The sequence below is a fragment of the Poromitra crassiceps genome, assembly GCF_964638095.1.
Source record: "Poromitra crassiceps genome assembly, chromosome: 8".
Lineage (NCBI taxonomy): Eukaryota > Metazoa > Chordata > Actinopteri > Beryciformes > Melamphaidae > Poromitra > Poromitra crassiceps.
In genome coordinates this window covers 11075310-11101594 of record NC_139629.1, presented here as the reverse complement: position 1 = coordinate 11101594, position 26285 = coordinate 11075310, and the positions used below count along the sequence as shown (strand labels likewise).

The 26285-nt window shown below is 42.8% G+C and overlaps 2 protein-coding genes across 4 annotated transcripts in view; both read right to left on the bottom strand.

Annotated features, from left to right (window-relative positions):
* Positions 1 to 1230: 1230 nt before the first annotated feature.
* On the bottom strand, positions 1231 to 13256 carry hnmt (histamine N-methyltransferase). Of its 3 annotated transcripts, XR_014552938.1 has the most exons (9): positions 13192 to 13256; positions 10885 to 11029; positions 9043 to 9095; positions 7748 to 7855; positions 4479 to 4609; positions 3959 to 4052; positions 3344 to 3701; positions 1365 to 2076; positions 1231 to 1281 (listed from the first exon to the last, which is right to left on the bottom strand). XR_014552938.1 is itself a non-coding variant. In XM_083641458.1 (7 exons), exons 2-7 carry the CDS (start codon positions 11019 to 11021, stop codon positions 3343 to 3345), a joined length of 882 nt encoding a protein of 293 aa, XP_083497584.1. In that variant the 5' UTR covers positions 11022 to 11029; positions 13192 to 13256; the 3' UTR covers positions 3323 to 3342. The 3 variants fall into 3 exon arrangements, 2 of the variants coding, with proteins under 2 accessions (XP_083497584.1, XP_083497585.1); XM_083641458.1 differs by lacking the exons at positions 1231 to 1281; positions 1365 to 2076 and having other exon boundaries at positions 3323 to 3701; XM_083641459.1 differs by lacking the exons at positions 1231 to 1281; positions 1365 to 2076; positions 13192 to 13256 and adding an exon at positions 11153 to 11279 and having other exon boundaries at positions 3323 to 3701.
* A 4478-nt stretch (positions 13257 to 17734) lies between these two features.
* thsd7ba (thrombospondin, type I, domain containing 7Ba) overlaps positions 17735 to 26285 on the bottom strand; it is a gene marked incomplete at both ends in the record, with an annotated part of 184365 nt that continues 175814 nt past the window's right edge. Inside the window, 5 exons of the mRNA XM_083641453.1 lie at positions 17735 to 17816; positions 18136 to 18223; positions 19471 to 19663; positions 21459 to 21541; positions 22900 to 22995. Coding sequence (XP_083497579.1) covers positions 17735 to 17816; positions 18136 to 18223; positions 19471 to 19663; positions 21459 to 21541; positions 22900 to 22995 — 542 coding nt within the window. The remainder of the gene's footprint in view (positions 17817 to 18135; positions 18224 to 19470; positions 19664 to 21458; positions 21542 to 22899; positions 22996 to 26285) is intronic.

Genomic DNA, 26285 nt, shown 5'->3' with positions numbered 1-26285 from the left:
GCCATTTAGCCGACGTTGCAGTGGATATAGGGGCCACACATCCGAGACTCCGAAGGAAGAATGACTGATGCGTTGAGGCTACACCCAGCCCTGCGTCAGCGCACCGGTCTCCGCGTGCGAGCGTACAGTATCAACTGCACGCACCCGGTCTCCGATCTTGGCAGTTGATACGCTCCATGTGCAGTTGAAATTTTTGTGTGGCGTGCAAATCGCACGTTTTGAAAATGGAAACCCGTTATTTATAAGTCGTGGGGTGAGAGAATAGAGTAGCTTATAGCGGCAGCCTATAGTTTTTTACTTCTTCTTCTCAATAACACTGGTGTTAAAAGGTGGTTTACAAGAACCAGACAGTCCTGGAAGGACTCCAGTTGCCTGCAGGCTGCCGTCATTCTTGAACACACACCTTGCTCTTTCTGATGCTAAGCGTTCACTTCAGAGACGGGGAAGAGGGTGAAACAAGGGGAAGTGTTTCTAAACTCCAAGTGCTTTTAGATATGAATAGATTTCCATTGCTCTGTTTGAGTGCGTGTTCAGTTGGCAGTAGAAACAAGAGAAGCTCAGGCCTCAGGATTTGGCACTTTTGTGAGCGAATTTCCTTTTCAATGCATTCCAGTCGAAACACTGTATCCAAGCAACCGGAATGACTGGAATAAATCTTCTGACTCTGCGAATTGGCTTGAAAAAGACAGAAGGGTACAGGTCAACTCGGTCTACAGTCATGCATAAATTAAGGTGCCATATCACCGTTAAGATTTTGTTTTCAGAGATACCAGTATGCTACTATGCGGCCTCACGATAACAATCAGAATGTTTTGGAATTTGACTATGAAGTCAATGTATTTGCCAACTTCTTCGCTTAGTCTTTTGTATTGGGGGAAAAATACTAGCCTGGTAAACCATACTGATCTTGTGAACTCTGAAATATTATGTCTCGTTCAGTCTGGCCTCCAAGCCGTCTACAGCAATTTCAGAGTACTTGCTTTGACAGACAGCTCCTTCGGTCAATCAGCGTTGCCAAATCCAATCCAAATCCACTCAGAAGAATGGCGAAAACATATTTTCCACTGAGAAAAACTGCTGGTGTATATGTCACACTATGACAGTGTAATAAATAGTTAACAAGGTTCTAAGACCGGACCAGTTGGGAGCCACACTAAGCTAGAAACCAAACTTGACAAGAGTTGGAAAAAGGTAAAATACAAATTTATTAATTGTTAAAAATGTCTCTTGGTTCCGCTGGGGGGCCAGGACTGGCAGCTGCACCACTCTAGTCCACAGGCTCTACAGGAGAATGACACAGATTAAGAACAAGTCCGAGGGGAGACGTTTGATAAAAACAAGCAGGTTAAAAGTGGGTCCGTTACCCTAGGTCGTCTGTCAGGCTCTCCTGGGTTTGGGGCTTTCTATTGGTCCAGGGGAGATCTACTCCATCCAGTCTCAGTCCACTTGAGTGGGGAGAAATCCAAGCTCAGACAGAACCGGTCTCTATTAGTCCATTCGTCCCATGCACTGTTGAGGCAGTAGGTGAGGGAGAGGGAGAGCTCACAAGCATATAAAATAGTTCACTTTCCTTTGTTGAGCTCGAATTGTCCGTCCATTTGTTCAGGCCTGGTTTCCATGAAGGAGTGCATTGTCTCAGTCCAGCAGCATGCTTCCGGGTCCCGCAGCAGTGTGCCAGTCAGTTCTGAAACACAGCTTTATATACCACTTCACACCAATCAAGAAAGCCTTTCAGCTGGGCCACCACAATCCACCGTCACACTAATTCATGCTTTTCAGCTGTGCCACCACCCATGCATTCGGGTACACTGCAAAACTCATTGAAAACTCACGCTGACTCGTGCTGCTTCCCACTGTCCACTGTCCACTTCATGACATATACTCTTGTTTTGGTTTGTTATTTCTGCAATAACTGAACTTATGGCAGTTTACTCTAACGTTAATCATTGCTTCAGGAGACGCTATACCTGATTGGACGGTTACGTTGTCAACTACGAGGCAGGTCACTGATTTGTCCGTGCACTTTGGAATTTCTGGAAATCGCTGGATCGCTGGCGGGATGGAGGCCAGACTGATCTGCAGAACGGAACAGAATGTGAGGTCATGTGATCAGGATGGTTTCCCACGCTCAAAAAATACATCGCTGATATTCAAAGACAGCTTTAATATTCATTGAACGTGGTTAATTGAGGACATACATTTCTTGGGGCTTGTCTGCTGCAGTGCTGTAAAAACACATGTTTAACTTGATTTGATAACGGACTGTATGAGTGTTAGCTGTACAGGAGCTTCAAAGAGTTTGTCCTCCACTACTGCTCCTCATGTAGCTACAGTCCGCCAACAGCCTAACAAGTCAGTCTACACAGGACAGCGGTAATAGCCAAAAATCATCTCATTCATTCTATACATTTCTTATATATGTTATTTCGATTGTATTATTATTATCATTACCATCATCATTATTTTATCTGTTTATTTATTTTATAGGCAAGATAGCTTTAGTTCAGTTTTTGATTGTTCACAAAGTCTATTCTTTTTTTATTTCCTGAACGGAAGGGTTTCAGGAAGGCATGACTTTAACTGCCATAGGATAAACCCCTTGAGACGCACCATCATTTTTAGGGGGGTTCTATTATATGATAATAAACAGAGGGACATTTGAATTTCTACGGCCCCTTTAATACCCAATGTTGGGAAGCTGTAAAAGTACTGACTGCTTATTGGATCACTCTAATATATCCTTAATATGACATTTGGTAAATGAAATACAGTATATTACTACTGCAATACCAATAGAAGATCCTACAGGGGAAAGGCAGACTCATGTATTTCTGTCAGTTACTGAGGTTCACCTCAAGATGGTGCCACTACTTCAGGTATGTTAGCAAAAATCCTTTTGATTGAACAGTGAAAGCAGCTGGTTATATACAGTAGGCTGCATCTCTATTTACATGTATGCTGCTGACTGCATGTATCATTCAGTAGTACACATAACATCTAAAATCTGTATGAAATGTACAGTAGCCTACATTTAGGCATACTATACAGATGTGCCTATAGTGGGACATAATATGTGACAGTGTAACACACACACACACACACACACACACTTCTAGTTATATACAATCAATGATGAATTACAACTTAAAAAACCACTATACTATATATATATATATATATTTAACTTTACGCAAAGGCTAAAAGCTTAATTACACCCCTCCCCCCCAAAACAACAACAATAACAATAACAATAACAACAAGATATTTTCACTTTACGCAAAGGCTAAAAGCTTAATTATAATACAATCAATGATGAATACGCCTAAAACAATTCTTAACTGACTACAGTGGGTCTAGCACCAGTGCTTCCAGATTGTTGTTGAAGATAACTCTGCCATCAGACTCCACGCTGCAGTCCTGGTGGTGCAGCAGCTCCAGGACGCCTGCCTTCAGCTCGGGGGAGGCCGTGTGGCTGAAGTCCAGCACCTCGGTGAGGAAGTCCAGCAGCAGCTCTCCCTTCTCGTCGCCCTCGACGAAACACTCGGTGATGTCCATCTGGGACGGCAGCTCGTAGCGGCGGTAGCTCGCCCCCTCCGCGTCCAGCAGGCTCTTGATGTCTTCTGTGGTCACGCACTGGCTGATGTCCTCGGCGACCAGCTGGCTCCTGTAGGTGCGCCACAGCTTCCCCCAGCCACTCTCACCTGGAGCGGGCCACATGGGAAGATGGGACAGGTTAGGCTACAGCATGTAAACAAAGGCATGTCAACAGCCGTTAATGTGAAACTAATTGCAGTTTGCGCTGTGGATCATAGTAGCTATTACACACTTTTGATGTGATCACAATCCTTTTTCCCCATGCAAATGAGTTTTGACAAATCACAATAACAGAACATTGAGAAGTTTACATTTCAGGCTAAAGCTAAAGTTAATGATCCCGCATAAGATCAACCCCCTTTACCAGACACAAGGATGATGAGAAGCTTTCCGTTCTTGTGGAGGAGGCTGCGGAAGAAGCCGATGGTCGCGCCAGGATCCTTGACATAGTAGAGCATCTGTTGATTCAGCACAGAGAATGAGCTGCTAACTGGATTCACCGAGCAGCTCATTAGAACGCTATATGGACGACAGATGTTCTAATAGGATTAATTTCCATGGAGCACGCTGCCAAATGAAGGTGACCTACAGATGTTACTAATTTCGTTTGGAAACCTTAGTACTGCGTTTCCAAGGTGCTGATGCCACAGTGGTGCAAGTGTCGGGGTTCAGAATCAGAATCAGAATCAGAATCAGATTCTGAACCCCGAACCCCGACACAGTTGTGTTATTTAAAGGTTTTCTTTGTTCTTTACAAAAGACCCCCCACACTGCTGCCACGGCATTAAGGCAGTACTGCAGCAATGTAGCCCAACTAAATGAGTAATAACTGTAGATGTCGCACAAAGACAGATCCGTGCCAGAGACGCCGCCGCAATGCCAACCTGGATCATGTGAATGAAGTCGGCCTTCTTGGTCATCTTCTTCTCTCTCCAGTGCGCCTCGAACTCGGAGGCGGTCATCTTGTTCCAGGTGAATTTGATGTAATCTAAAGCTGGTTTCCTCGACACTAAAGCTACAGACACAAAACAGACAGTCACATGTCACAATAAAAGTCCAACACACGCTTCACACACAGTCCAACACACACTATACACAAACACAGGGCCGATTTTACACTTCATGGGCCCTGGGGCTATTCATCTCTGCAGGGCCCCCCCCCTCAAGCGGAAGGGAGTGAAAAAAAAATTTGAGTGTTTTTTTTTAACCTTTTTTAGCCGTATTTAAAGGAATATCTAATTTTAAATCAACATTAGGATTATACTGTTGTGATGTCATTATTCAGTATCTTCTCCTTTTCTCACTAACTTTCATGTCACCACCTGCTCTCCTGTCAGCATTCTAACTTACAAACACAAACTGTAGGTTTAGCCATCATGTTCTTTCATAAACAGCCTGATTGGAAAGAAAACATTGCCACTGAGATGTCACAACAAGCACTTTTATTATTATTATTTAGTATTTATTATTGCTGTTATTATTACAGTACACACACACATGGTTATTCAATTATTGCACAAATCAATCAAGCAGTATTCAAGTCTGTTCGTACCTGAAATGTCTTCTTCCTGACTTTTGCCGTGGCAAAGCGTTTGACTAGAGTGGTGAAGTCCAATGTTCTAACAATGTCACAATGTAAAAAAAAAAAAAAAAAAAAAAAAAAATTTGGGCCCCTTGATGTCCCGGGCCCCAGCCCGTTGGTAAAATCGGCCCTGCCCAAACACCCTCTATCTCTCTCTCTCTCTCTCTCTCTCTCTCTCTCTCTCTCTCTCTCTCTCTCTCTCTCTCTCTCTCTCTCTCTCTCTCTCTCTCTCTCTCTCTCTCTCTCTCTCTCTCTCACACACAGACACACTCCATGACACATAAAGTGCAGACCACAGGTGATATGTTATATAATATTGTAATAATAATTATAGTAAAGAAATTGAGCACACGAAGCGCATTGTTCTTTTCTAGTTCATGTTAACGTCTAAAGAGGGGTGGCCGACACACTGTAGCTCGCAGCTAAATGACCAGCGATAGTGTCCCTTTTCTGACTCTGGTAAAGACAAGTCTAAAGTAAATTATTAAAATTATATATCACTAGAAAGATAATAAGTTGTACTTTTACATCATTAAACTACCGTAGATGGAAACAGGACATACAGGTGCATCTCAATAAATTAGAATATCGTTTAAGTTCATTTATCTCAGTAATTTAATTCAAAAAGTGAAACTCTCATATATTATAGATTCATTACACACCAAGTGAAATATTTCAAGGCTTTATTTGTTATAATTTTAATAATTATGGCTTACAGCTAATGAAAACCCACAATTAGAATATTACATAAGACCAATCAAAGAAAAAGATTTTTAACACGTTCACTGCCAACAACGAGTTGAGTCGTCAAACAGAATCCAACCGTTCACTGCCAACGACGAGTTGAGTCGTCAAAAAATATATATATTTTTTTTGATGGTGCTACGTGGATCAATGCCCCCCGCGTCTCCTATGGAGATATTGGAAGTATTGAATGTGTGTAATCTATTTTACCGACCAGCTAGGTGGCGACGGTGCTCTCCCGACAGAGAGAAAGTCAACCAAAAGCAGCCGCCTCCCGCGGCTGCTTCCTCCATTCTCAAGGAAATGTCTTGGCGATTTTACAGTCATCAGTCACCAGACTCGCCCGAGAGCGGCCGCGCCAGCAGCAGCACACGGGGGATTGCAAATTTGCATATTAGATTATGGGTGAAACACACTTTGAAACGCCTGCAGAAAGGCCAGAATCGCACGCATTCCGAAAACCCAGAAACGAACGAGCCTCATTCTCATACTGTAGGCGGGGACGCTTTCGCGCTGCTGCGGTGGGGGGTTCCAGAAATGGACTGGGTGGGCAGCATAAAGCCTAGAGTCGCACGGGGCTTCATCGGGGCTCTCAAACCCAAGAGACGAGTGAGCCCTATCCACACTCGCTGCCAGGGAGGGAGGCTGCTCAAACTCGCTGCCAGGGAGGGAGGCTGCTCAAACTCGCTGCCAGGGAGGGAGGCTGCTCAAACTCGCAGCAGCAGCAGCAGCAGCAGAGCACTCGCTTGTGACAAACGCAGGCTGAAAGCCACTAGACACGCCCACGGAGGGAGGAGTTGAAGGAGAGGGCGTTCGGAACTATATTGTTTGGATGTCTGATCTCTCACTGATGCCAAAAATAAATGGTTAAAGTGACTGTTCTGCCTGTTTGATTGAATTTCACAAAACTGCGATTATCTCAGCTTTCACTCTCAGACGCTAAAACCATGCTGTACTCAACGGCTAATATCTACATAACTACTAACTCTACAAACGAACTCTTTTAGACAGAGAAAGCACACATTCTATTAGTACTTTTGTGAACTTTGTGTTCACAAACTCCAAGCAGAAAAGAATCCTCGGCTCTTGTAAAATGAGCCAGAATCCTCAAAAAACGGCTTGGCAGAAGCTACCTACAGCAAAAAAAAAACGGCTGGCAGTCAATGTGTTAATACAGAAATGTCGGCCTTCTGAAAACTACAGTATGTTCATGTACAGGTAACAATACTTGGTCGGGGCTCCTTTTGCACGAATGACTGCATCAATGTGGCGTTGCATAGAGGCGACCAGCCTGTGGCACTGCTGAGGTGTTATGGAAGCTCAGGTTGCTTTGATAGTGGCCTTCGGCTCATCTGCATTGTTAGGTCTGGTGTCTCTCATCTCCCTCTTGACAAACCCCATAGATTCTCTATGGGGTTCAGGTCATTTAATTTCAGGTTTGCTGGCCAATCAAGCACAGTAATAACATGGCCATTAAACCAGTTTTTGGTACTTTTGGCAGTGTGGGGAGGTGCCAAGTCCTGCTGGAAAATGAAATCTGCATCTCCATAAAGCTTGTCAGCAGAAGGTAGCATGAAGTGCTCTAAAATTTCCTGGTAGACGACTGCATTGACTTTGGACTTGAGAAAACACAGTGGACCAACACCATCAGATGACGCGGCACCCCAAATCACAACTGACTGTGGAAACTTCACACTGGACTTCAAGCAACTTGGATTATCTGCCTCTCCACTCTTCCTCCAGACTCTGGGACCTTGATTGAGAAATCTCAGTGTGGTATATTTTATAAATGTTTGCCAGAGAAGTGTATGCCTGTAAGGACTGTACCTCTGTAGTTAAGTAGCTGCTGGCTGCTAGGCTCAACCACCTCGTTATCCACTGTCACCCCTGGGTGCTTCAGACGGAGCTGGGAGAACATCTCTAGGTCGATCTCACCTAGAGGCACCGGCATAGAGTTTTTTTTATTTATTCTCAAAACCACTCGATCATTTCTTGAAGATGACATTTTGACCAAAAAAAATTACTGCGGTAAACAAACCATTAAAATAATGTCCAGAAGAATGACGGGCACAATATGAACAAATAATTTGCAAATTTTGTCAGCTAACACAGCATCGCAATCCTCACACGTTTGCTGTCAGATACCACCTGTCTCTTTTCCAGGAAATAATGAATTTGGCTGCAATAGCCTCATCACAGGGGGGAAATCATTTAAACTGAAAACCAGGGGAGAATAAATGATAGAAAATCAGTTATCCTACTACTATAATTGGCGGAGTGTCTGTCCGTCTGTTTGTCTGGAGTTGGAGTCTGTAGCACGCGCACAGGCGCACACACACACACGCAGGCACGCACGCACGCACGCACGCACACGCACACACACACACACACACACACACACACACACACACACACACACACACACACACACACATCTGATCATTCACCACTGCAACAAATGTAGTGAGGTGGAGAGAACAATCTTTCAAGTTAAATTTCTCATTAGTAATCTGATTATTCACTGCGGCTATGAAAGTGAATCTTGAATCTTGAGCTATGGATATAGCAAGTTACTACATTAGGTGTGCAGTTTGTGTACGAAGCTTCACATGTGGGCACACACTGCGCTGTGTGACGTGTATGTTGGACTTTTTTGTGCACCATTCACAACTCCAGACAAATGGACAGTATGTATGTATATATAGCCAATTAGTGAAGCGACACACGAGGTAAATGAAAAGGATTGGTTTTGACAGAACTAAAAGGTAACAGCACTCAGGGACAAGTAGCGGGGAACTTCTTAGAAATAAATGGAAGCGTTGGAGACAAAAGTGCGATCACACTTTGGAGCAGAGGTGAAATTGTCTGTGGTTAAGGTAAAAGATTAACCTGACAGCTGGACAGTTGCATACCAATCCTTGAAAATGATCAGGCCATCAGGGTAAAGATTTGTATGTAAGCGTCTAGGGCCATAAGACAGCACCGTGCTGATAGTAGCTTGACATATGAATGCTTAAGCTTCCCCACCGTAGCCGTCTGCCACAGAGGTTGTTCAGCTACTCTCACTGTAATCACATAAGATAATGCAGGGGTAGTTTTAAGTGTTCTGTTTGTGTTCTTACCTGCACCACTTCCAACTCCAATGACGTTTAGTTGGGACTTCCCATCTCCGATGCTAAAGGAAGAGCACAAGTCTGTGAGCCTTCAAGATAGATATTAACATGAACTAACAGTAATTAACACCTGTCAAACTGCCAAAGAGGAACCACAACCACAACCACAAGAGGAATCACCTCCAACATTGTTCCCCCCAAATTTAAAACCCTAAAGGGTAAATGCACCTTTTCCTACTCAGCAGCTATTTTATGGAACAAACTCCCTGAGAGTATTAAGACACTTAACTCCAGGTTCTCTTTTAAGCTTGCCTTGAAAAAATGGCTGGTTAGCTCCCAAATATGGTCCTAAACCTTTTATTTTCCTTTTCTTATGTCCCCTGAATAGGCGGGTTTTTAAATCCCTAGGTAGGTTCCTGTTTTTAGTATATGAGCTGGTCTCTATCTTATTATTTATTGATTGATGCATTTTTATTAGGTATCTAATTAACCATTCACTTAAGGTTTTAGAATTTTTGATTTGAGTGTTAAATGTTATCATCTGTTTGTGTATGTTCTTGTCCGCGCACACACGCGCTCATACCTGCATACAGATTCACTCGCCTTGTCCCACACACAAGGACCACAATGGAAACAAGCCCTCGGGCTTTATTGTGTTTTATTCCTTTTGAGCAATATGTTGATGTTGTGTTTGTCTTGTACATACCTGCTATTATTGTTTCAATAAAGTTATCAATCAATCAATCAATCAAAGATGGGTCAAATGTGGCTGTGGTGTGTCACTGTCAATTCTACCAGCCACACTGGCAGGTGAGCTTTGTTTTCCCAACAGAACATGCAACTACTAGCCACTACTAAAGCTAGCTTCGAGATACGTTATAAGACAGTGGTGGTTAGATAGTTGACCAGATATGGTTAGCTAGCTGACGATGAGCTGGCATTATCTAAACCAGCCATTTCCAACCTGTGGGCCTGGACACACTGGTGGGCCACAAAGGTATTGCAAGTGGGCCGCCAAATCATTTGGATAACATTATGATATTTGGGAGGGAGGGGGGGCTCGTGTCCATATAGCAGGAAACATCCGCAAGGTGCAGAAGAGCGCTGCAGCCGGCAGTTTGTTCGTCAGAGCCGAAATGGACGGGGAAAACCGCTTTCCTTTTCCGCATCCATTTTGGCTATTTGCTAATAACGTTAACGCATAAACACACTGCATAGAAGACGTCAACTCGTCTTACAACACCAGTGGAAAATTACTGTAAAGTCGCGGCGCAAGTTGCTATTAGACTGTAAACAGTGGAGCACGGACACGGAAAAGGAAGTGACGGTGGCAGGAGAGGTGCGCTGTACAGGAAGCTGGGAAAAACGGTAGGGCTGTCCCAGAGTCTATTTTTCTAATAAAAATAGACTCTGGGTTCCCAGATTGGGATTTCTCAAACTCTCCTGTCATTTTCAGCAGACTTTTGTTTCGCTGCCTTCAGCCTCTTCAGAGCTTCACTGAGCCCGGCCTGCCGGCGCGCCTCCTCCTGCTGTCCCGACCCGCACACAGGCATTTATCTATAGCTATATAGTAGCCAGACTTCTCACCGATGATCTCATTTGCTCATGTAAGTCATATAACCAGTTAAAAGTTCCATGTAGGGGCTTTAATTGTACATGTATGGACAAGTAGGGTCACTATAAATGGAGCCTCTGAGGCTATCTCCTTATATACACAGCATTGCTATGACGACCAGTTAGGGGTGGGGCCCATTGTAGGGGTCTTACCAAAAGAGAGTAGAGTAGAGGCGATATACTACAGTATGCGGTACTATGCTGTCGAAATGCGGCAATAGTGTGGTGGCAGGTTACCTGGCCAGTATCTCTGGTAGAGTGCTGTGGATGAAGTCCTGCATACACTGATGCTCAGATGAGCGCTCCAAGAACAGCTTGAAGGACTTCTGGTACCGGCTGTCATCATGAACCAGACTCTTCAGTGATGATGCCATCAGGTATTCTATCAGAATACAAGAGATATTTCCATCAAAAACTAAGGAGGTTAAAGTGGTAATCTGTGACATCTGTGTAAGAAAGAAAGAAAGAAAGAAGGTGGATAGGTGGGTCGCGGATGATGTCATACATGGCCAATAGGGGCCGAGTGGCCAGGTCGCCGATGATGTCATGTTAACCTCACGTCGTACGCGTTACTACAGGCAGGAAGACAGAAGAAGACCCGCCCCGTCTTCCGGTGTTCCGCAGTGTTTTCGTTCCCCCATAGAAATGCAGCAGTAGGCAGCCTAACCTTGCCAGTCGCTATGAGTTAGAGAAAAAATAAGAAGTGTAAACATATCAAAAGTCTGATGACATGTGTGTGATGACACATCAGATAAGTCACATTTACTGATACAGCACTGATGATGTCACATGTCTATGACAATAATCAATGTCTGTTACAAATCACTTATGCACAGGGCCATTGTGACAACATGACAACTCTGACTAGCCGCAGCTATTGCGGATTCGCGCTTGTCTTTCAATGTTGTTTTTTAAGTTTTGGTCCAAGTCAAATGTTATAGTATCTCCTGATTCTATAGCTGAATTGCTTGGTTTACTTTGACCCAGTTTGACCAAGTAAAACTATTACTAACTTATAGGCATTTTACGAAATGGGAAAATAAATGGTGGATGAAATCCCGGTGTATATGTCTATTGAAAAAAGTATAAGGCTGGCTTTAAACTGTGAAACTTTCACCCAACTAGTTGCAGATTGCAAATTGCATGAAACATAATTGTCATGCAACTTGACATTTACACAAAGCAATTAAAAAATAATCAAGTCTCATGCAACATGAGTTTGTTTAAAACAAGCTAGCTACTTTTGTTTTTGGTAATGTTTCATCTGTCATCTTGTTTTTCCTTTTCTCTCTCGCTACAGTAGATTATATTGTATCAAGTGGGGAATGTCATTCTAACTTGCATCTTTGTATCTTATTGTGTATCGTTTTCTAGCTGGATATTAATTTGGACGTGTTGTATCAGGTTTTCTTCTGCCACTGGCTGGCTACTTTCTTTCATTATGGCTGTCCCGGAGAATAAAGAGAGCCATCAGTGTTTTAACAGCCTACTTTTCAGCGTTTTGATTGGCTGTTGCATGAAACTAGTTTCACAAAGTTTCAGACAAGTTTCAAGTGTGTTGCAGAGGGTTTAGACCATTCAAATCATTTGCAACATCAGTTTCAACACAACTAAAGTTTCACCAAAGCCAGCCTAAGCCTAGGCATATCAAAAATTCCAATATGTAGCCTACTGTATATTGAATCTTTGATTACAAAAACATTTGCATTTTCATTCCAATTTTTTTTCTCTCAAAAAACTTAATTAATGAATTAAAGATTTAAAGGTTTGTTTTACTAGTTCAAACCAAACGGTACAGATATATTTAGAAACAGGAGAGATCGCATAACATTTCACTGGGACAAAAACATAAGAAAAATGCGGGTTTAAAGAAAATATTTTTTCGATGTTGTTGTTTTTAGGTTTTGGTCCGACTCGAGTGAAATGTTCTATGGTCTCTCCCGATTATAGCGTTAGCTGAACCATTTGGTTCGACGGAGTAAAACTATTTTTACGAAATGTCTATGGGAAAAAAAATCTCTGGTACAGTGCTGAAGCAGGAAGTGACGTTCCACTTTGACAAAACAGCCAAATTAGTTTCTGGCGATTTGTTGTTCTTTCGTAGGCTACTGAAAGCATGTCAGTTGTCAGCATGGAGTCGATGGTTGTTGTCATGCGAAAGTGAACGTGTGAGCAAAGAGTTTACATTGATGGAACGGAACTGACAACAATTGCAACATCAGCGCACAGCAAATCCGCCATTTTGGACTGAAGGAGACTGCTGTTGTCCCATTTGCGCAAACGGCGGGTTTTTTTCAGGCCAAAATGGCGTGGCGGCAGCGCTGTTGTAAAAAAATAAAGGTTTCCCTCTACAACAGTCTACTCTTTGGTGTGAGTGACTCAGCCTCTCGCGTTGAGGCTGGTGTGAGTGCACTGCAGACAAGTTTTTGTTTGCACTTTGCTCAGTGAACGTAACAGAACGTGTTTTATGGTAGGCTATAGTAAATGCGTGTGGTGTAAATACTGCAGACAGGCTGAAACAAAACGCTGAGACATTTCACTTACTTGTCGCCTTGGAGATCCAGAACGGAGAGGGAGACGAGGAGTTGAGGAACCAAACACACCCACCAGCACCAGCAAGACTGAAGACAAGACTGCAAAGCCCTCCCACTATCTGTTCTGCCTCCGAAACACGGTCAAAGGTGGTGGCTGAGATATCCCGTAAGAAAATGAAATCCTATGATATTTTCGAATGTGATACTCTAATATTTCGACTGTGATAATATAATGTAATGTAATTTAATGTAATATAATATAAAAACCTTGCATCGTCAATAAATCCCTTAAAAACTCTGAAACTAAGCTTACTTTTTAAAAGCTATGTTAATATTAACGGATAATTGATTTATGCAGTGGAGAAATTAAAGACATTTCTACAATCAAAATTAAATGGTTATGATAATAGAAACATAAGTATGATAAAGTTGTTGCCATCAATTCACTATTGAGTACTGCGCAGTCGCAGACAATAAGGCCATGTTCACATTACAGGCAAATCCTATTTGCTGCTAAAGTCATTAATCATCATTATCTTGATTGGTTTCCCAAATCTGATTTGGGAGTATGTCCATACACTGACTGGGCAAGTGTTCAAGTCGGATCTGTGTGTCCAGATACAATGAGCCAACATACAATGTTTCTGGCAGTGTTTGCATGTCTGCTCTCTGCTCTTCAAGTCCCCGCCCCCTGCAAAAGACACTCAAATCTGATTTGGGTGATCAGCGCATCCACACTGAAGTCACATCAGTCGAAAGCAGATTGGAAACTACCTCCATATGTGGTTTGGGACAAGTGACACAAATCAGACTTGGAGCGTCCGGTCCAGACTCATAAAACCAATCTGGATAGAATCATTAATACGTCATTAAAGTTCACAAATCAGATTTGGCCTCCTAGTCTGAACATGGCCTACGTTCCTGTAAGAATAATGTTATAGTGAGACCATTAAATAACATAAGGTCACTAAACTCAGCATTGAGTAGCCTACCTATGACGGAGGCTATGTTCTATAAAAATCACTATATTCCTATTGGGATGTGTGTCTGTGTTTGCCTACTCAATAGTTTACAGTGGCTGTAATACTTTTTTTCTCTTCTCTTCTTCTCTTTAATTTGTCCTCTAGTCCGGATTACTAGACTGTGACCTTGGTGACTTGGACTTGGACTCGAACTCTGAGGACTTGGACTCGACTTGGACTTGAGGTTTGATGACCTGACTACAACACTTCATGATGGATCAGGATCTTCAGTGTAGGCTACCCATTTAAAGTGACAGGACAACAAAAATCAGTAGTTCACATTTTTTCAGCCTCAAAGAAAGATGCATCCGTTTATGGCAACTTTGTTCATTCTCTATCATTCTAAATATGCATCCTGGGTCAAAACTACAGTCTATTAGGCTTTATTAAAATGATTCAGCTGGAGGTAACATCAATTAGGATTCAACTGAAACCCAGTCATTGTAAAGCTGTATAGATCCTCACAGAAAAAGTCTTGAGTGACTAAAATGAGACAGATTGGACATGACAAGATCAGCTCAACCGCTCAAATTCAACCTTCTCTTAAGCAAAAGTGACAGTCTTAAATAAATTAATTTAAAAGATTTAAGCACTGTTTTCCCTCACAACTTGCGAGCATCCTCGGAGACCGGCTATCTGACTAGATGGCACGATGAATCTTATAATCTGGGCTCTGTCTTGGAGCCTGTATCAGTAATTATAATTAATCAGTGTGTCAAGTGAGTGCCAAGGAGTCAATGGAGTCAAGTCCAGGCCACGAGAAAAGTGAATTGCTTTCAAAAAGACCAGAGTTCAAGTTGGAAGCAATTTTAAGTCTGAAGATGTGCGACAAAGGGGGGGAAATTATGCAGTCTTGAACTTTTTCCCCACATAGAGTACCACAATTTATTTGGATTTTTGTCCAACTCCATGTACACACAATAGTAACACAAATACTCTAAATAATGAGTTATTAGGTTTTCTGACATAACCCAATAGAAATGTTTACCAGGTTAGACCTCTCTGCAGGTCGGCAATGGTTTGGCTGCAATTGATCTTAGAATGGTAGTTACCAGACAACCTGCTTATTAGTCGGTAATTGCACGGTTATTACTTAGAAATTACCAATATTTCACAAGTAGGTTTGATATTGTGTTAGCATTTTTCAAACTAACTCAATATCAAATCAATATTTTCCATGTTTTCCTTGCACTAACCAAATATCAGTGGAAACAAACAAACAAAAATGCTACCAAATGTTTGGCAACTCATAAAACAGAATCTTTGCAAGGCCACTTGGAGCACTTTCTGCCAAAACAGATCAAGCATGCATACATACAATCGGCTGTTATAGAATTGTTACAACCAGTAACAACCGTATTCTAACAACCATAGAGATTATAGAGTCGTCTGTAAAAGACATTCGGAATGAGTTCAGTTTGCACAAGGCCAAATCTCCAGTTTATGGAGAGAGAGAGAGAGAGAGAGAGAGAGAGAGAGAGAGAGAGAGAGAGAGAGAGAGAGAGAGAGAGAGAGAGAGAGAGAGAGAAAACAGCATAAACTCTGGTCAGTGGCAGAATCACCTAGCAAAAGTAACTTTATTCTCTACTAGGTCGTATGAATAATGCACTCAAGGATCCCATGTTTGGGAGAGTTCAGAGAAGTGTAGTTTAAGCTCCACCAAAGTGCTCTGGGTTGATGCACTGGCAGTCAAAATCGGTGATGCTTTGCAAGTGCAGTGTGGACATTTGGAGAATTTCTATGCCCGAATAACAACGTTTTTTATTTTTGTGCTTCAGCCAGACTTCCAACCGTCTGTCCTGTCATCATGGTGGCATACAGACAGGGAATTAAGGAAGGAGGAGGAACAAACAAATAGCCCATTATGTATGTATGTATGTGTTCACAAATATTTAGTATGTATTAGCGATCAAAACCACCAAGCTTCTTTGTTGCGTCTTCCATGTTAATAAGCCCTCTTCTTCTCTCTCTTTTCTCCCCCTTGCTGTGTGCAGTCTGTCCTTGCATTTTGACTGAATGGTATAATATGAAAAGAATATCATTGAAATATGGCACTATGCTGATCCCTCACTTATTTCCAAAACCAAATATCTTACTTCTCTGTGAGCTGTGTGTTGATTTCTTCTTGTTTGATCAGAAAGTGGTGGGTGATATTTATCATGCTGGTATTCGATAACTGGCATTTATAAGGGTTTGTTTATGCCATTTTTTGTCGGCTGCTACATCGTGTTAAGAAGAATTCTCGACTGCATTTTGTCATCAAAGGTCCGTGTTTCGGTACAAATTCCACACGAGGTTCTGAGTTTGTTTCTCAATTCATTCTTTTGGTGGCCGAGCCTCTTATAAGAATCAGGGAAGCAATGTGCTGTGTCATCATATCCTCCAACTCAAACATAACTTAATGTGCTGTGTCATCATATCCTCCAACTCAAACATAACTTAATGTGCTGTGTCGTCATATCCTCCAACTCAAACATAACTTAATGTGCTGTGTCGTCATATCCTCCAACTCAAACATAACTTAATGTGCTGTGTCGTCATATCCTCCAACTCAAACATAACTTAATGTGCTGTGTCATCATATCCTCCAACTCAAACATAACTTAATGTGCTGTGTCGTCATATCCTCCAACTCAAACATAACTCAAGGCAAGCCTGCTTTTGGTTTACTTTGGAAAGTTCAAACATACACGTCATATGGCATCAATCAACAAAAACACAGTTTGACAGCAATAACTCCCATTACAATGAAAACACTAGAAAGTCTAAGGAGAAAAAAACCAAAATGAATCAGCACTAATGTAGTGCATAAATCATCTTTTATACTCGCAAGATATAAAAAAGGCAAATAATTTACCCAAAGACTTGTGACATTTCCTTTACAAATGTCCCTGTCCGATGAAACGCCCTACGATTCAAATGTCAAGCGTCCTGCCGGTCCGGTCTCGATCGACTCCGGCTGCTGACACAAAACGTGTGGTCTCCCTCGTGTCGCCCGAGTCCAACCACAAGGTGGCCCGCTGCCATTCTTGGCACGTACAAACTCCCAAAACTCACACCTGAGCATCCATCAAGGGGTCTCGCTGTGTTGAGGGTGGCGAGCGGGACTTTTGCCCTATGTCCACATCGCCAGCGGTACCAGGAAAGGGTCACTGGAGCGCCATTCCTTTTCGGCGGCCGGAGACTCATCTCGCCGCATGTTGCATTTGCTCCCACTTGAGGAAACGTTGGGCGTGGCCGAAACGTCAGGCTACGTCCCCATCAGCAGCCAATCATCCTCAGGCTACGTCCCCATCAGCAGCAAATCATGTATGAACGAACGCACCAACACTCTCCACTCTTTATAGTCGCAACGCTATTGGCACTGCAGCAAGCGATCGCCCCGCTCAAACTCTCCCACAGTCAGGTGTGTGAGACAGGCGATGTGCTTTGCTAACAATCTGAGCGCGGTTAGGAGTCTGTGCGGAAGAGGCCGAGGGTGTCCTTGTGAGGAAGAGGCCGAGGGTGTCCTTGTGAGGTATAGGAGCGCGGTTACATGTCCATGTCGCCGTCGTACGCCAGGGTCAAGGGCTTCTGTGGCGGAGAGGACGTCTTTGCGCTTTTGGACGGCTTACTGGAAAAAACAAACGTGCAAGAGAGAGAACAGGTGACTGTGAATGTGTCTGAGTTTGTCCCACAAGTTACATTTAATTTCCGCCTCAACAAAAGATTTCCATTATCTGATAGCGGCGGCACACAAAATATTGTCTGAAATGTACGTCATCACTTGACAGGGATGTTTTCATGCTAAGACGGTTAGGAATTTTCTCTGCTTCTCATTGTTCACACTGTCCTCTCATACAAAGCCTGTGACCGGCATGCGGATTTTTCATTCTTGGAAGGCTGCGTGCGTGAATGGTGCATGCTGAGGAATCGGAAAGTAATATACGTACCAGAGCAGGAAAGATAACGCAATAATGAATAGTATTAAGATGAATCCAACAGCAGTCACGCCGTACACCCACAGCTTTAATCTTCCATCTGTGCAATCAGAAAGCAGAAGCTTTAATACACAGTATTGGATATATGTCCACATCCATTTGTCTGCATGGCTGTACAGCTTGCTTTCTTACAAGCCAGAAGAAGAAAGCAATATGTTAACTCTCCTTTCAAACACACTATGGAGAAGCAATTACATCTGAGTACATTGAGGTTGTACAGCATATACCGGGAGGGGGCAGGGGAGGTCTTTCTTCCAGTGAAAACACATAGATCGTAGAGCTAGAGCGAATTCTATCCCCGGCCTAGTGCTCCTGAAGCTGAAAGGGCAGGTGTGATAGTGTGATACAGAAAACAGTCATGTACAGTTCTGCTCAGTGGAATTCATTGCCACTGCATATTGTTCAAGAGTACTAAAGATCTGTTAAAAAAAAAAAATGTTAGAACAATATCCGAATATTTCAGGAACCGTGATTAAATTGTGTGAGAAAATTAGAAAATAAATGAATGAATGAATAAATAAATAAATAAATAAATAAATAAACAAACAAACAAACCTGGGTGATAGTAGAAATCCCTTGTCAGAGAATGAGAAATGTAGTTTATTTTAAGACCCTATTTTCTTGGATCACATGTGTGACTTGAATGTTAATTCTAGTTGAGCTGTTGTGTTTGTTTGTTATGTTTATGTGGTTATAGTGTGTATAACTGTATGATTGTATGTGTGGTGGTGTTTGTTATGTTTATGTGGTTATTGTGTGTGTAACTGTATGATTGTATGTGTGGTGGTGTTTGTTTCTTTGTTATGTTTATGTGGTTATTGTGTGTGTAACTGTGTGTGGTGGTGTTTGTTTCTATGTTATGTTTATGTGGTTATAGTGTGTATAACTGTATGATTGTATGTGTGGTGGTGTTTGTTATGTTTATGTGGTTATTGTGTGTGTAACTGTATGATTGTATGTGTGGTGGTGTTTGTTTCTTTGTTATGTTTATGTGGTTATTGTGTGTATAACTGTGTATGGTTGTGTGTGTGGTGGTGTTTGTTTCTTTGTTATGTTTATGTGGTTATTGTGTGTGTAACTGTATGATTGTATGTGTGGTGGTGTTTGTTTGTTTGTTATGTTTATGTGGTTATTGTGTGTATAACTGTGTACAGTATGTGTGCTGGAACCCTGGGAAGAATAGCCAATGCGTATGCTGGTGCTAATGTGGATCCAAATAAAGAAAGAATGGTTCAAAGATGGGAATGATCTTCAGGTCGAGCTGTAGAGTCATCTCTACTTCAGTACCTGGCCCGACGGGTCGCAAGGTCCACTCGCTGAAGAAGTCCTGCGCCTGGGACGGCCCTGGTTTTAACCTCCCTGAGTTGGTCTTCACGTCGGCTTTCTTGTTGTCGGCGCCCGGGGTTCTGGTGCAGTAGTCCAGGAAGCCATGCGTGGTCATCACTTCGGTGTAACCCTTCTCACACCCACACACGCCACTCTGCATGGGAGAGAGAGAGAGGGGCAGGACCAACCTCGTTTACAGCCGCCGCCATCGATCCATCAATAGGCGTGATCATTACGTTCCCATAGCAACAAGACACAGTTGACACAAATGGTCTGTGATGTGATGTATGGGGGACGACTCCGCTCGACTCTTTCAAAGACATTTGAAAGTGACACATTTGATTTATCCCAACCTGCGAGTAGCTTGATGGATAAAGCATTGCACTCACTTTTCTAGGATTAGAGGGCTGATTTATACTAGAAAGGCTCAAAAACACTATGCATTAACGCTGCTGTAATGATTATTTACATTATCTATGAATTTGTTCTTTTTTTTCTGACAAATTACCAGAGCTCCAAGTGATGTCTCAACATTGCTTAATTAGTCTGAAAAAATACATTTTATAATGTGACATGGAGAAAAGCAATGCAAGCAAATCTTTGTGCATAGTACTGAATAAAAGCAGGCACCAAATGCAATATCCACCTTATTTTTTGAATGCCCCGCTGTACAAATAATTATGGGTACAAGGTCCGGTTTAACGTGACTTATTGTTGCAGCTTGCCATTTCCTAAAACGGTATTCTACTTGATTTGAAAAGATGGCCGCCTATACTCCCTTGTACCCTGGCTGAATTGAACATAACTTGGCCAATAAGTGTAACATACCAAATAAAACAAACAGTAATGTCTTTATTTGATGTAGAATGCAGAGGACATGTAACTGTTTCGTTAAACTCGCGTTCCAGGAATATTGTATTTACTGCGCTGCTCTAAAATAACGTTAGTGGCGCGTGCCTCAGAGAGCCTGTTCGTCCTGGAAGCCACTCGCTTTGCGCCAGAACACAATCGATTTGGGGATGGAACACGCCAGGATTGGCCAACGCCAGTGTCCACTGCCCAGAACTGTCAAATCGAATCATCGACAGAGACGCTATGGCCCGCCTCCCAGTATTTTCAGTGTATCAGAGTTAGATAGAGAACGTGACAAATATAGCCACGTTATGGTTATAAACAACAAACTAACGCTGGTGATCCGTATGGAAACAGTGTTAGTCGAAATGGTTAAAAGCTATATCAATTTGGTCATTCAGTGGCGTTTTACTGCCATGTAACATAGCTAGCTAGCCGCTAACATTAGCCACAGTATGCGATTACACATGATGCACTGCGCTCTTAAAGGGATATTTATCGACAAGATTTTTGCCAAGCTGGGCCTGATTAGTGATTTGCTCCGTTCGCCCAGACGGGTGTCAAGCTGTCAGCAACAAGGCTGGGAGGATCACACCGGAAGAAAAACCCATAGGCATCATGGCCGCTAGAAATAAGGTGGATACCTAATTCGTAATGTAATGTCAAGCCTGGTGGGTTCAACATTGGTTCAGCTTTTCAGGCATTTTATCTGTATTCAATTTCAAAATGTACACTTCAAATGCTGCCTGAATAATGGCTTCAAAACCTATTTTGCCACTTAAGCTGCAGTTACACAGGAGATACTCTAAGGGGCAGTGAAAGTTCAAGCTTAAACATGTAATTTGTCATTTCATTGCGGCCCATGAGCCATTTTCCACATCCAGGTGCAGTCCCTCACTTCCACTGAGCCCACCAGCATACTGCAGCAGTCTTCATCTGATAACCCTAAGCTTCTTGACAATTGAGGAAAAAATAGGATCTAACATCCATTTGAACTCCCCACCTCCTATTTGGGATCAGCAACATCAAACAGACATACAATACAGAGAGCTGTTTATGGGGGATACAATGCCAGCGCTGAGGTCCACACATCTTACCGGTGTGCAGCGGGAGAAGGGCTTGGTGCACGGTGGATGGCAGTGTCTGACCGTGGTGGGCCTGTTCTGTGGGAAACACCCCCCTGGAGAAAGACACGGGTTCTTAGCGCTGTTCCTTTACCCATTGATCTCCAAATTAATGTAGTGTCACACCTGATTAATGGGTTCAAGCTGCCTATCAGGGTGCCTGATCAATCTGTGCACGTTTTAATTCCAATGTGGAAAATTGCATGTCAAAATATCAAAGAGTAATGCCTGGAGCTCTCGCCTTCTCTGCACAGAGAGATTATTCCAGCTGAGCCAAAGACACTTCCTTACACTGATAAGATCACTTTCACCTACTATTTACGGCACATCAAGCTCGCCTAAAGCTTCCATTCCCACTGTGCAATTACCTTTGTTCTGTTTCTCTGTGCCTGCTTCACTTCCCACAAATACAAATGCATGATTATATTTATATGGATTGAAAGCCTCCCGGTTTAGACTCTGCCTTATTGATTACTTGTGTGAGCGGAGAAATCAATGGAAGCCACGAGCAGATCAAATAAGGTGTTAAATTCAACTAGAATGTTGCAGCAAAATTATTGTGTGTGCGTTATTGTGTGTGTGTTTGTGTTGTTTGTTCAAAATAAATGTGTGCGTCATGGAGAGAGAGATAGAGGGGGGGGGGGGCAATTTAGTCCATTGACCCTGCAGGCCTTCATATTCAATTCTGAATTGCTGCTCATCTCTTCTTTTTTCAGGATGACGGTTCATATCCAGTCTAGTAGGGAAACCAGATCTGATCCTAATACAAACTGACAGATTAATAATAATAATAATAATATTATCAAATGTCACATCTGTTTGTTATGTGTGCGCTTCTCCTGCTTGTCTCCAACACTTTTCGGCCATGGCAAAATTACACTTGTCTCTTTTTGCTGTTTGCATGGATTAGAAAAGGTTAGATCTGTGTCACATGAGAAGGAAAACATCTGAATTAGAAAACTTTCAGTTGTTACAGTATGAATGGAGCCAAAGAGATGCAGTGATTTTCATATTTGTGTGAAGGGTTCCCACACCTTCAACATCAAATTCAAGGGCTTTTCAAGGACTTTCCAGGCCCAATTCCTTTAAATTCAAGTACCCAACATGGCATAGTTGGTTAATTACTGTTAGAAATGTTGACATTTTCCAGGCATAGTTGAAGGCTTGCTTCACGCTGGCTTTCTCGTTTGCATTAAGTTACGAATCATATCAAAACAATTTATATTCTTACACAAAATATATAAATGGAAGCACTTTCAATGACCCATGTCTATTTATGTCTATTTTCAAAAAGCTTCAAGGCCTTGATTTTTTTCTCTCTCAAATGCACAAACTTTCAAGGATTTCAATTTCCCATTGGAACACTGTGTGTGTCTGTGTGTGTCTGAGACAGTGAAACACTAGAGTTGTCCACCTGTGACATTGACGCCGTCAGAGCGCTGACACCACACGGCTCTCTCGTTGTCGCTCCATCCTCCGGTCCTCCACTGGTAGCTGTGGCATCTTCCTCCTGTAACAGCAGCACAGAGGCAGCCAGGCAGGGCTCATTAGCATCCAGGCATCACTTCAGGCTCCCCTGCACATTAGCCAGCAGCCCTGCAGCTTCACATTAGCAGCAAAGCATCATACTGGAAAGCATCATACTGGAAAGCATCATACTGGAAAGCATCATACTGGCTGTAGCGAAACGAAAGGAGCACATTCTCCACTGAGCGGTAAAGCGGCGTGCCACGATTACTAGACAAACGTATTCTGGGGGAAATGAGATGGAAGGAATTGGGTGGAAATATGAAAGACACCTTTTGTTTGATGAAAGAAGGGCTCTCACTTTCCTGAGGGCACCTACCGAGGAAGATTGATTTTGAACAGAGCAACAGTCACAGGCACTTGAGCTCGTTTTTTTATGTATTAAAGAAAATCCATCCACTTATACTGTACAGATGCAGCCAGCCACCCTGACGGCTCCCTGACAGGGTCCATCCAGAGATCAGTGACAGATTAAACAAAGATAAAACGGAAACTTAACTTAATATACTGTATATTATTATAATTACTTAATATACTAACTAAACTGGACTGGACTATTTTTTATTTTAGTGTTGACTTTTAAGGCCCTCCATGATTTGGCACCTAGCTACCTGTCTGAGCTTTTAAGCTACGATATACCTGCCCGTGGCCTGAGATCCTCGGGTAAAATGCTTTTATCTATTCCCCAGACAAGGCTTAAAACAAAAGGTGACAAAGCCTTCTCTGTGAGGGCCCCAACCCTTTGGAATAGCCTACCCAAGGATCTCAGACTTGCTAACTCACTATCGTCCTTTAAGTCATCTCTCAAAGCTTACTTTTATCGTTTGGCATTTCCTTGATTATGGTTTTTGTTTCTTTTACCAGCTTCCCATGTGTGTTTTATCTTCTTATCTGGTTTTATTGGATGGTTTTTATTCATTATTTTATGCACTGAATTGTGACATTGTATATGATCTCTTCCTTGTAATTGCCTCTGTTTGTGCAGCACTTTGTAACGGTTGTTTTGAAAGGTGCTATATAAATAAAGATATTATTATTATTATTATAACATACTGTAAACCAATTCAACCGCTTAATAATGAACCAGATGCCCCTCATGATGTACCAAAGTTCAGTTCTTTGGTATGGCAGCCGTCTGGGATCCGGGCGGCTATGAACATTGGATTAAAATAACAAACACAAGAAAAAGGACTTTGACTTTGAAACAACTACATCACACTACCAAAGACAGCTACACCTGTGTGAGCCATGCTAAGTTGAATGCCAATTAGCAGTCTCAAAGTCAAGTCAAAGTGTCTTATTTACACACAGTATGACACAGGGTCATTCTGAACAATGACATTCTTTGGACAAGGCAAGCAACAGCTATGTAGTAGGCATAAGAAACAAAATGTAAAATATTAAATGTTAAAAAAAAAGAGTTGCAAATATGGGCAAAAATATAGCAAAAAAACAAACATAAAATAATATTAATAAAAAATAGGGAAAATAGCAAAATAAACGTACTGTATTATAATATTGACAGCAGTTCCATCGGCACTATGGACATACGAGTATTAAATATTATAAATATAAAGTGTAGGAGTGCTGATGGATATATTCAATATGTATATGTACAATAAAGATTCAAGAGTCAAGGTTGATTTATTTTTTGGCTTAAATGTCTTTTGGCTATTCTGTTGGGGAGTATGGGGGAGGAGGAGTAGGAGGAAGTCCCTAATGTGGGCCTTTCACTCCTGCCTTTTCCTTCCCATTGAAGTGATCATGTGATCAGACTCATCACAGCTTGTTGAGAAGCCTGATGGCCTGGGGGTAGAAACGGATTGTGAATCTGGTAGTCCGTGCCTGGATGCTTCGGTAACGTCTTTTATGAGTTTCTGTACTTTCCTGAGGCATCGTGTATGCTTTGCACGGTGGGGAGGTGACAGGCAATGATGTGCTCCGCTGTCCTCACCACCCTCTGGAGGGCCTTATGATCAACAGCGGAGCAGCTGCTGTACCAGGTGGTCATGCAGCCAGTGAGAAGGCTCTCTATGGTGCACCTGTAGGAATTAGTGAGAGTTTTGACAGACATTCCAAACTTCTTGAATCTCCTCAGGAAGTATAGCTGCTTTTGGGCAGTTTTTACTACTGCAGCCGTTTGCCTGGACTAGGAGAGGTCATCATTGATGAACACACAGAGGAACTTGAAGCAGAAGTCTCTCTCCACTTCAGCTCCACCAATGAGAGGGCGATGGTGTTGTCTGTAGATCTGTTGGGGCGGTATACAAATTGAAGGAAGTCCAAGGTGTCAGGAAGAGAGGAGCAGATCTGGATTCTGACTATTTATTAGCTGCGACCAGCAGCTCTATAATTCATTCCGTTGGTCTGTTGGTTGGCCCACAAAAAGTTCACTAGGCTTTAGCGGACACAGTTTTCGGGAGGCTGAAATTTGGCATGGAGGTCAAGTGTGTGTGAAGGTTTGTGTTCGGGGCAAAGTTCACAATGGAGTGGATGACATCACAATGAATATATCTGACTCTCTCTCTTTTTCCTCATTGTGACATTGTGCTATTTAGGCCGTTTCCAACAGAAGAAATGGCCCATACACCCCGGTCTGCTGTGCTGCCGAGGCGGGAAGGCTGGACATACTGCAGGAACTCATCAGGTTCTGTGTCGCTGTTGACATGGACAGCGACCACACCCTCAAGAGGTCTCCTCTCTACGTCAGCACCGTCTTCCACCAACTGGACTGCTTCCGCCTGCTGCTCCAGGCCGCTGGCGTTCTGACCCGTGACGTGGCTTCTCACCTTGCTGGACAGGGTGCTGTCGTGCGGGTGCGACGTGGCCGTCATCCAGCTCCTCCTGGACCACGGCGTCGACCCGGCCATGGTGACCAGGAAGCAGGCACAGTTGCAGGGGTGGGCGGATCCCCGACGCTCTCAGGGTCTTTCTGGAAGCCAAGAGATGTCCTCACAGTCTGGCCCACGTGTGTCTGATCCGGATCCGCCAAGTGCTGGGCACACATCACCTCACCTCGCCTGAACCAAGTCCACTCCCTACTGCTAACACAAGTGATGAAGAACTTTCTGCTCCACCAGTGAATGGCATTTGTGGCTTTATTGACCGTTGTGGTGGTCACAGAGCAGTGTACTTGGATTTTGTCCTAGTGTTGTTTTTTTCCTCATCTCATGCACACATTTTAATGTTAGCCTACGTTACCTGTCAACGCACCTCTCTTCCACACCATGCGGTCGTCTTATCTGAAATATCTTAAATTTGGGACTACCTTAC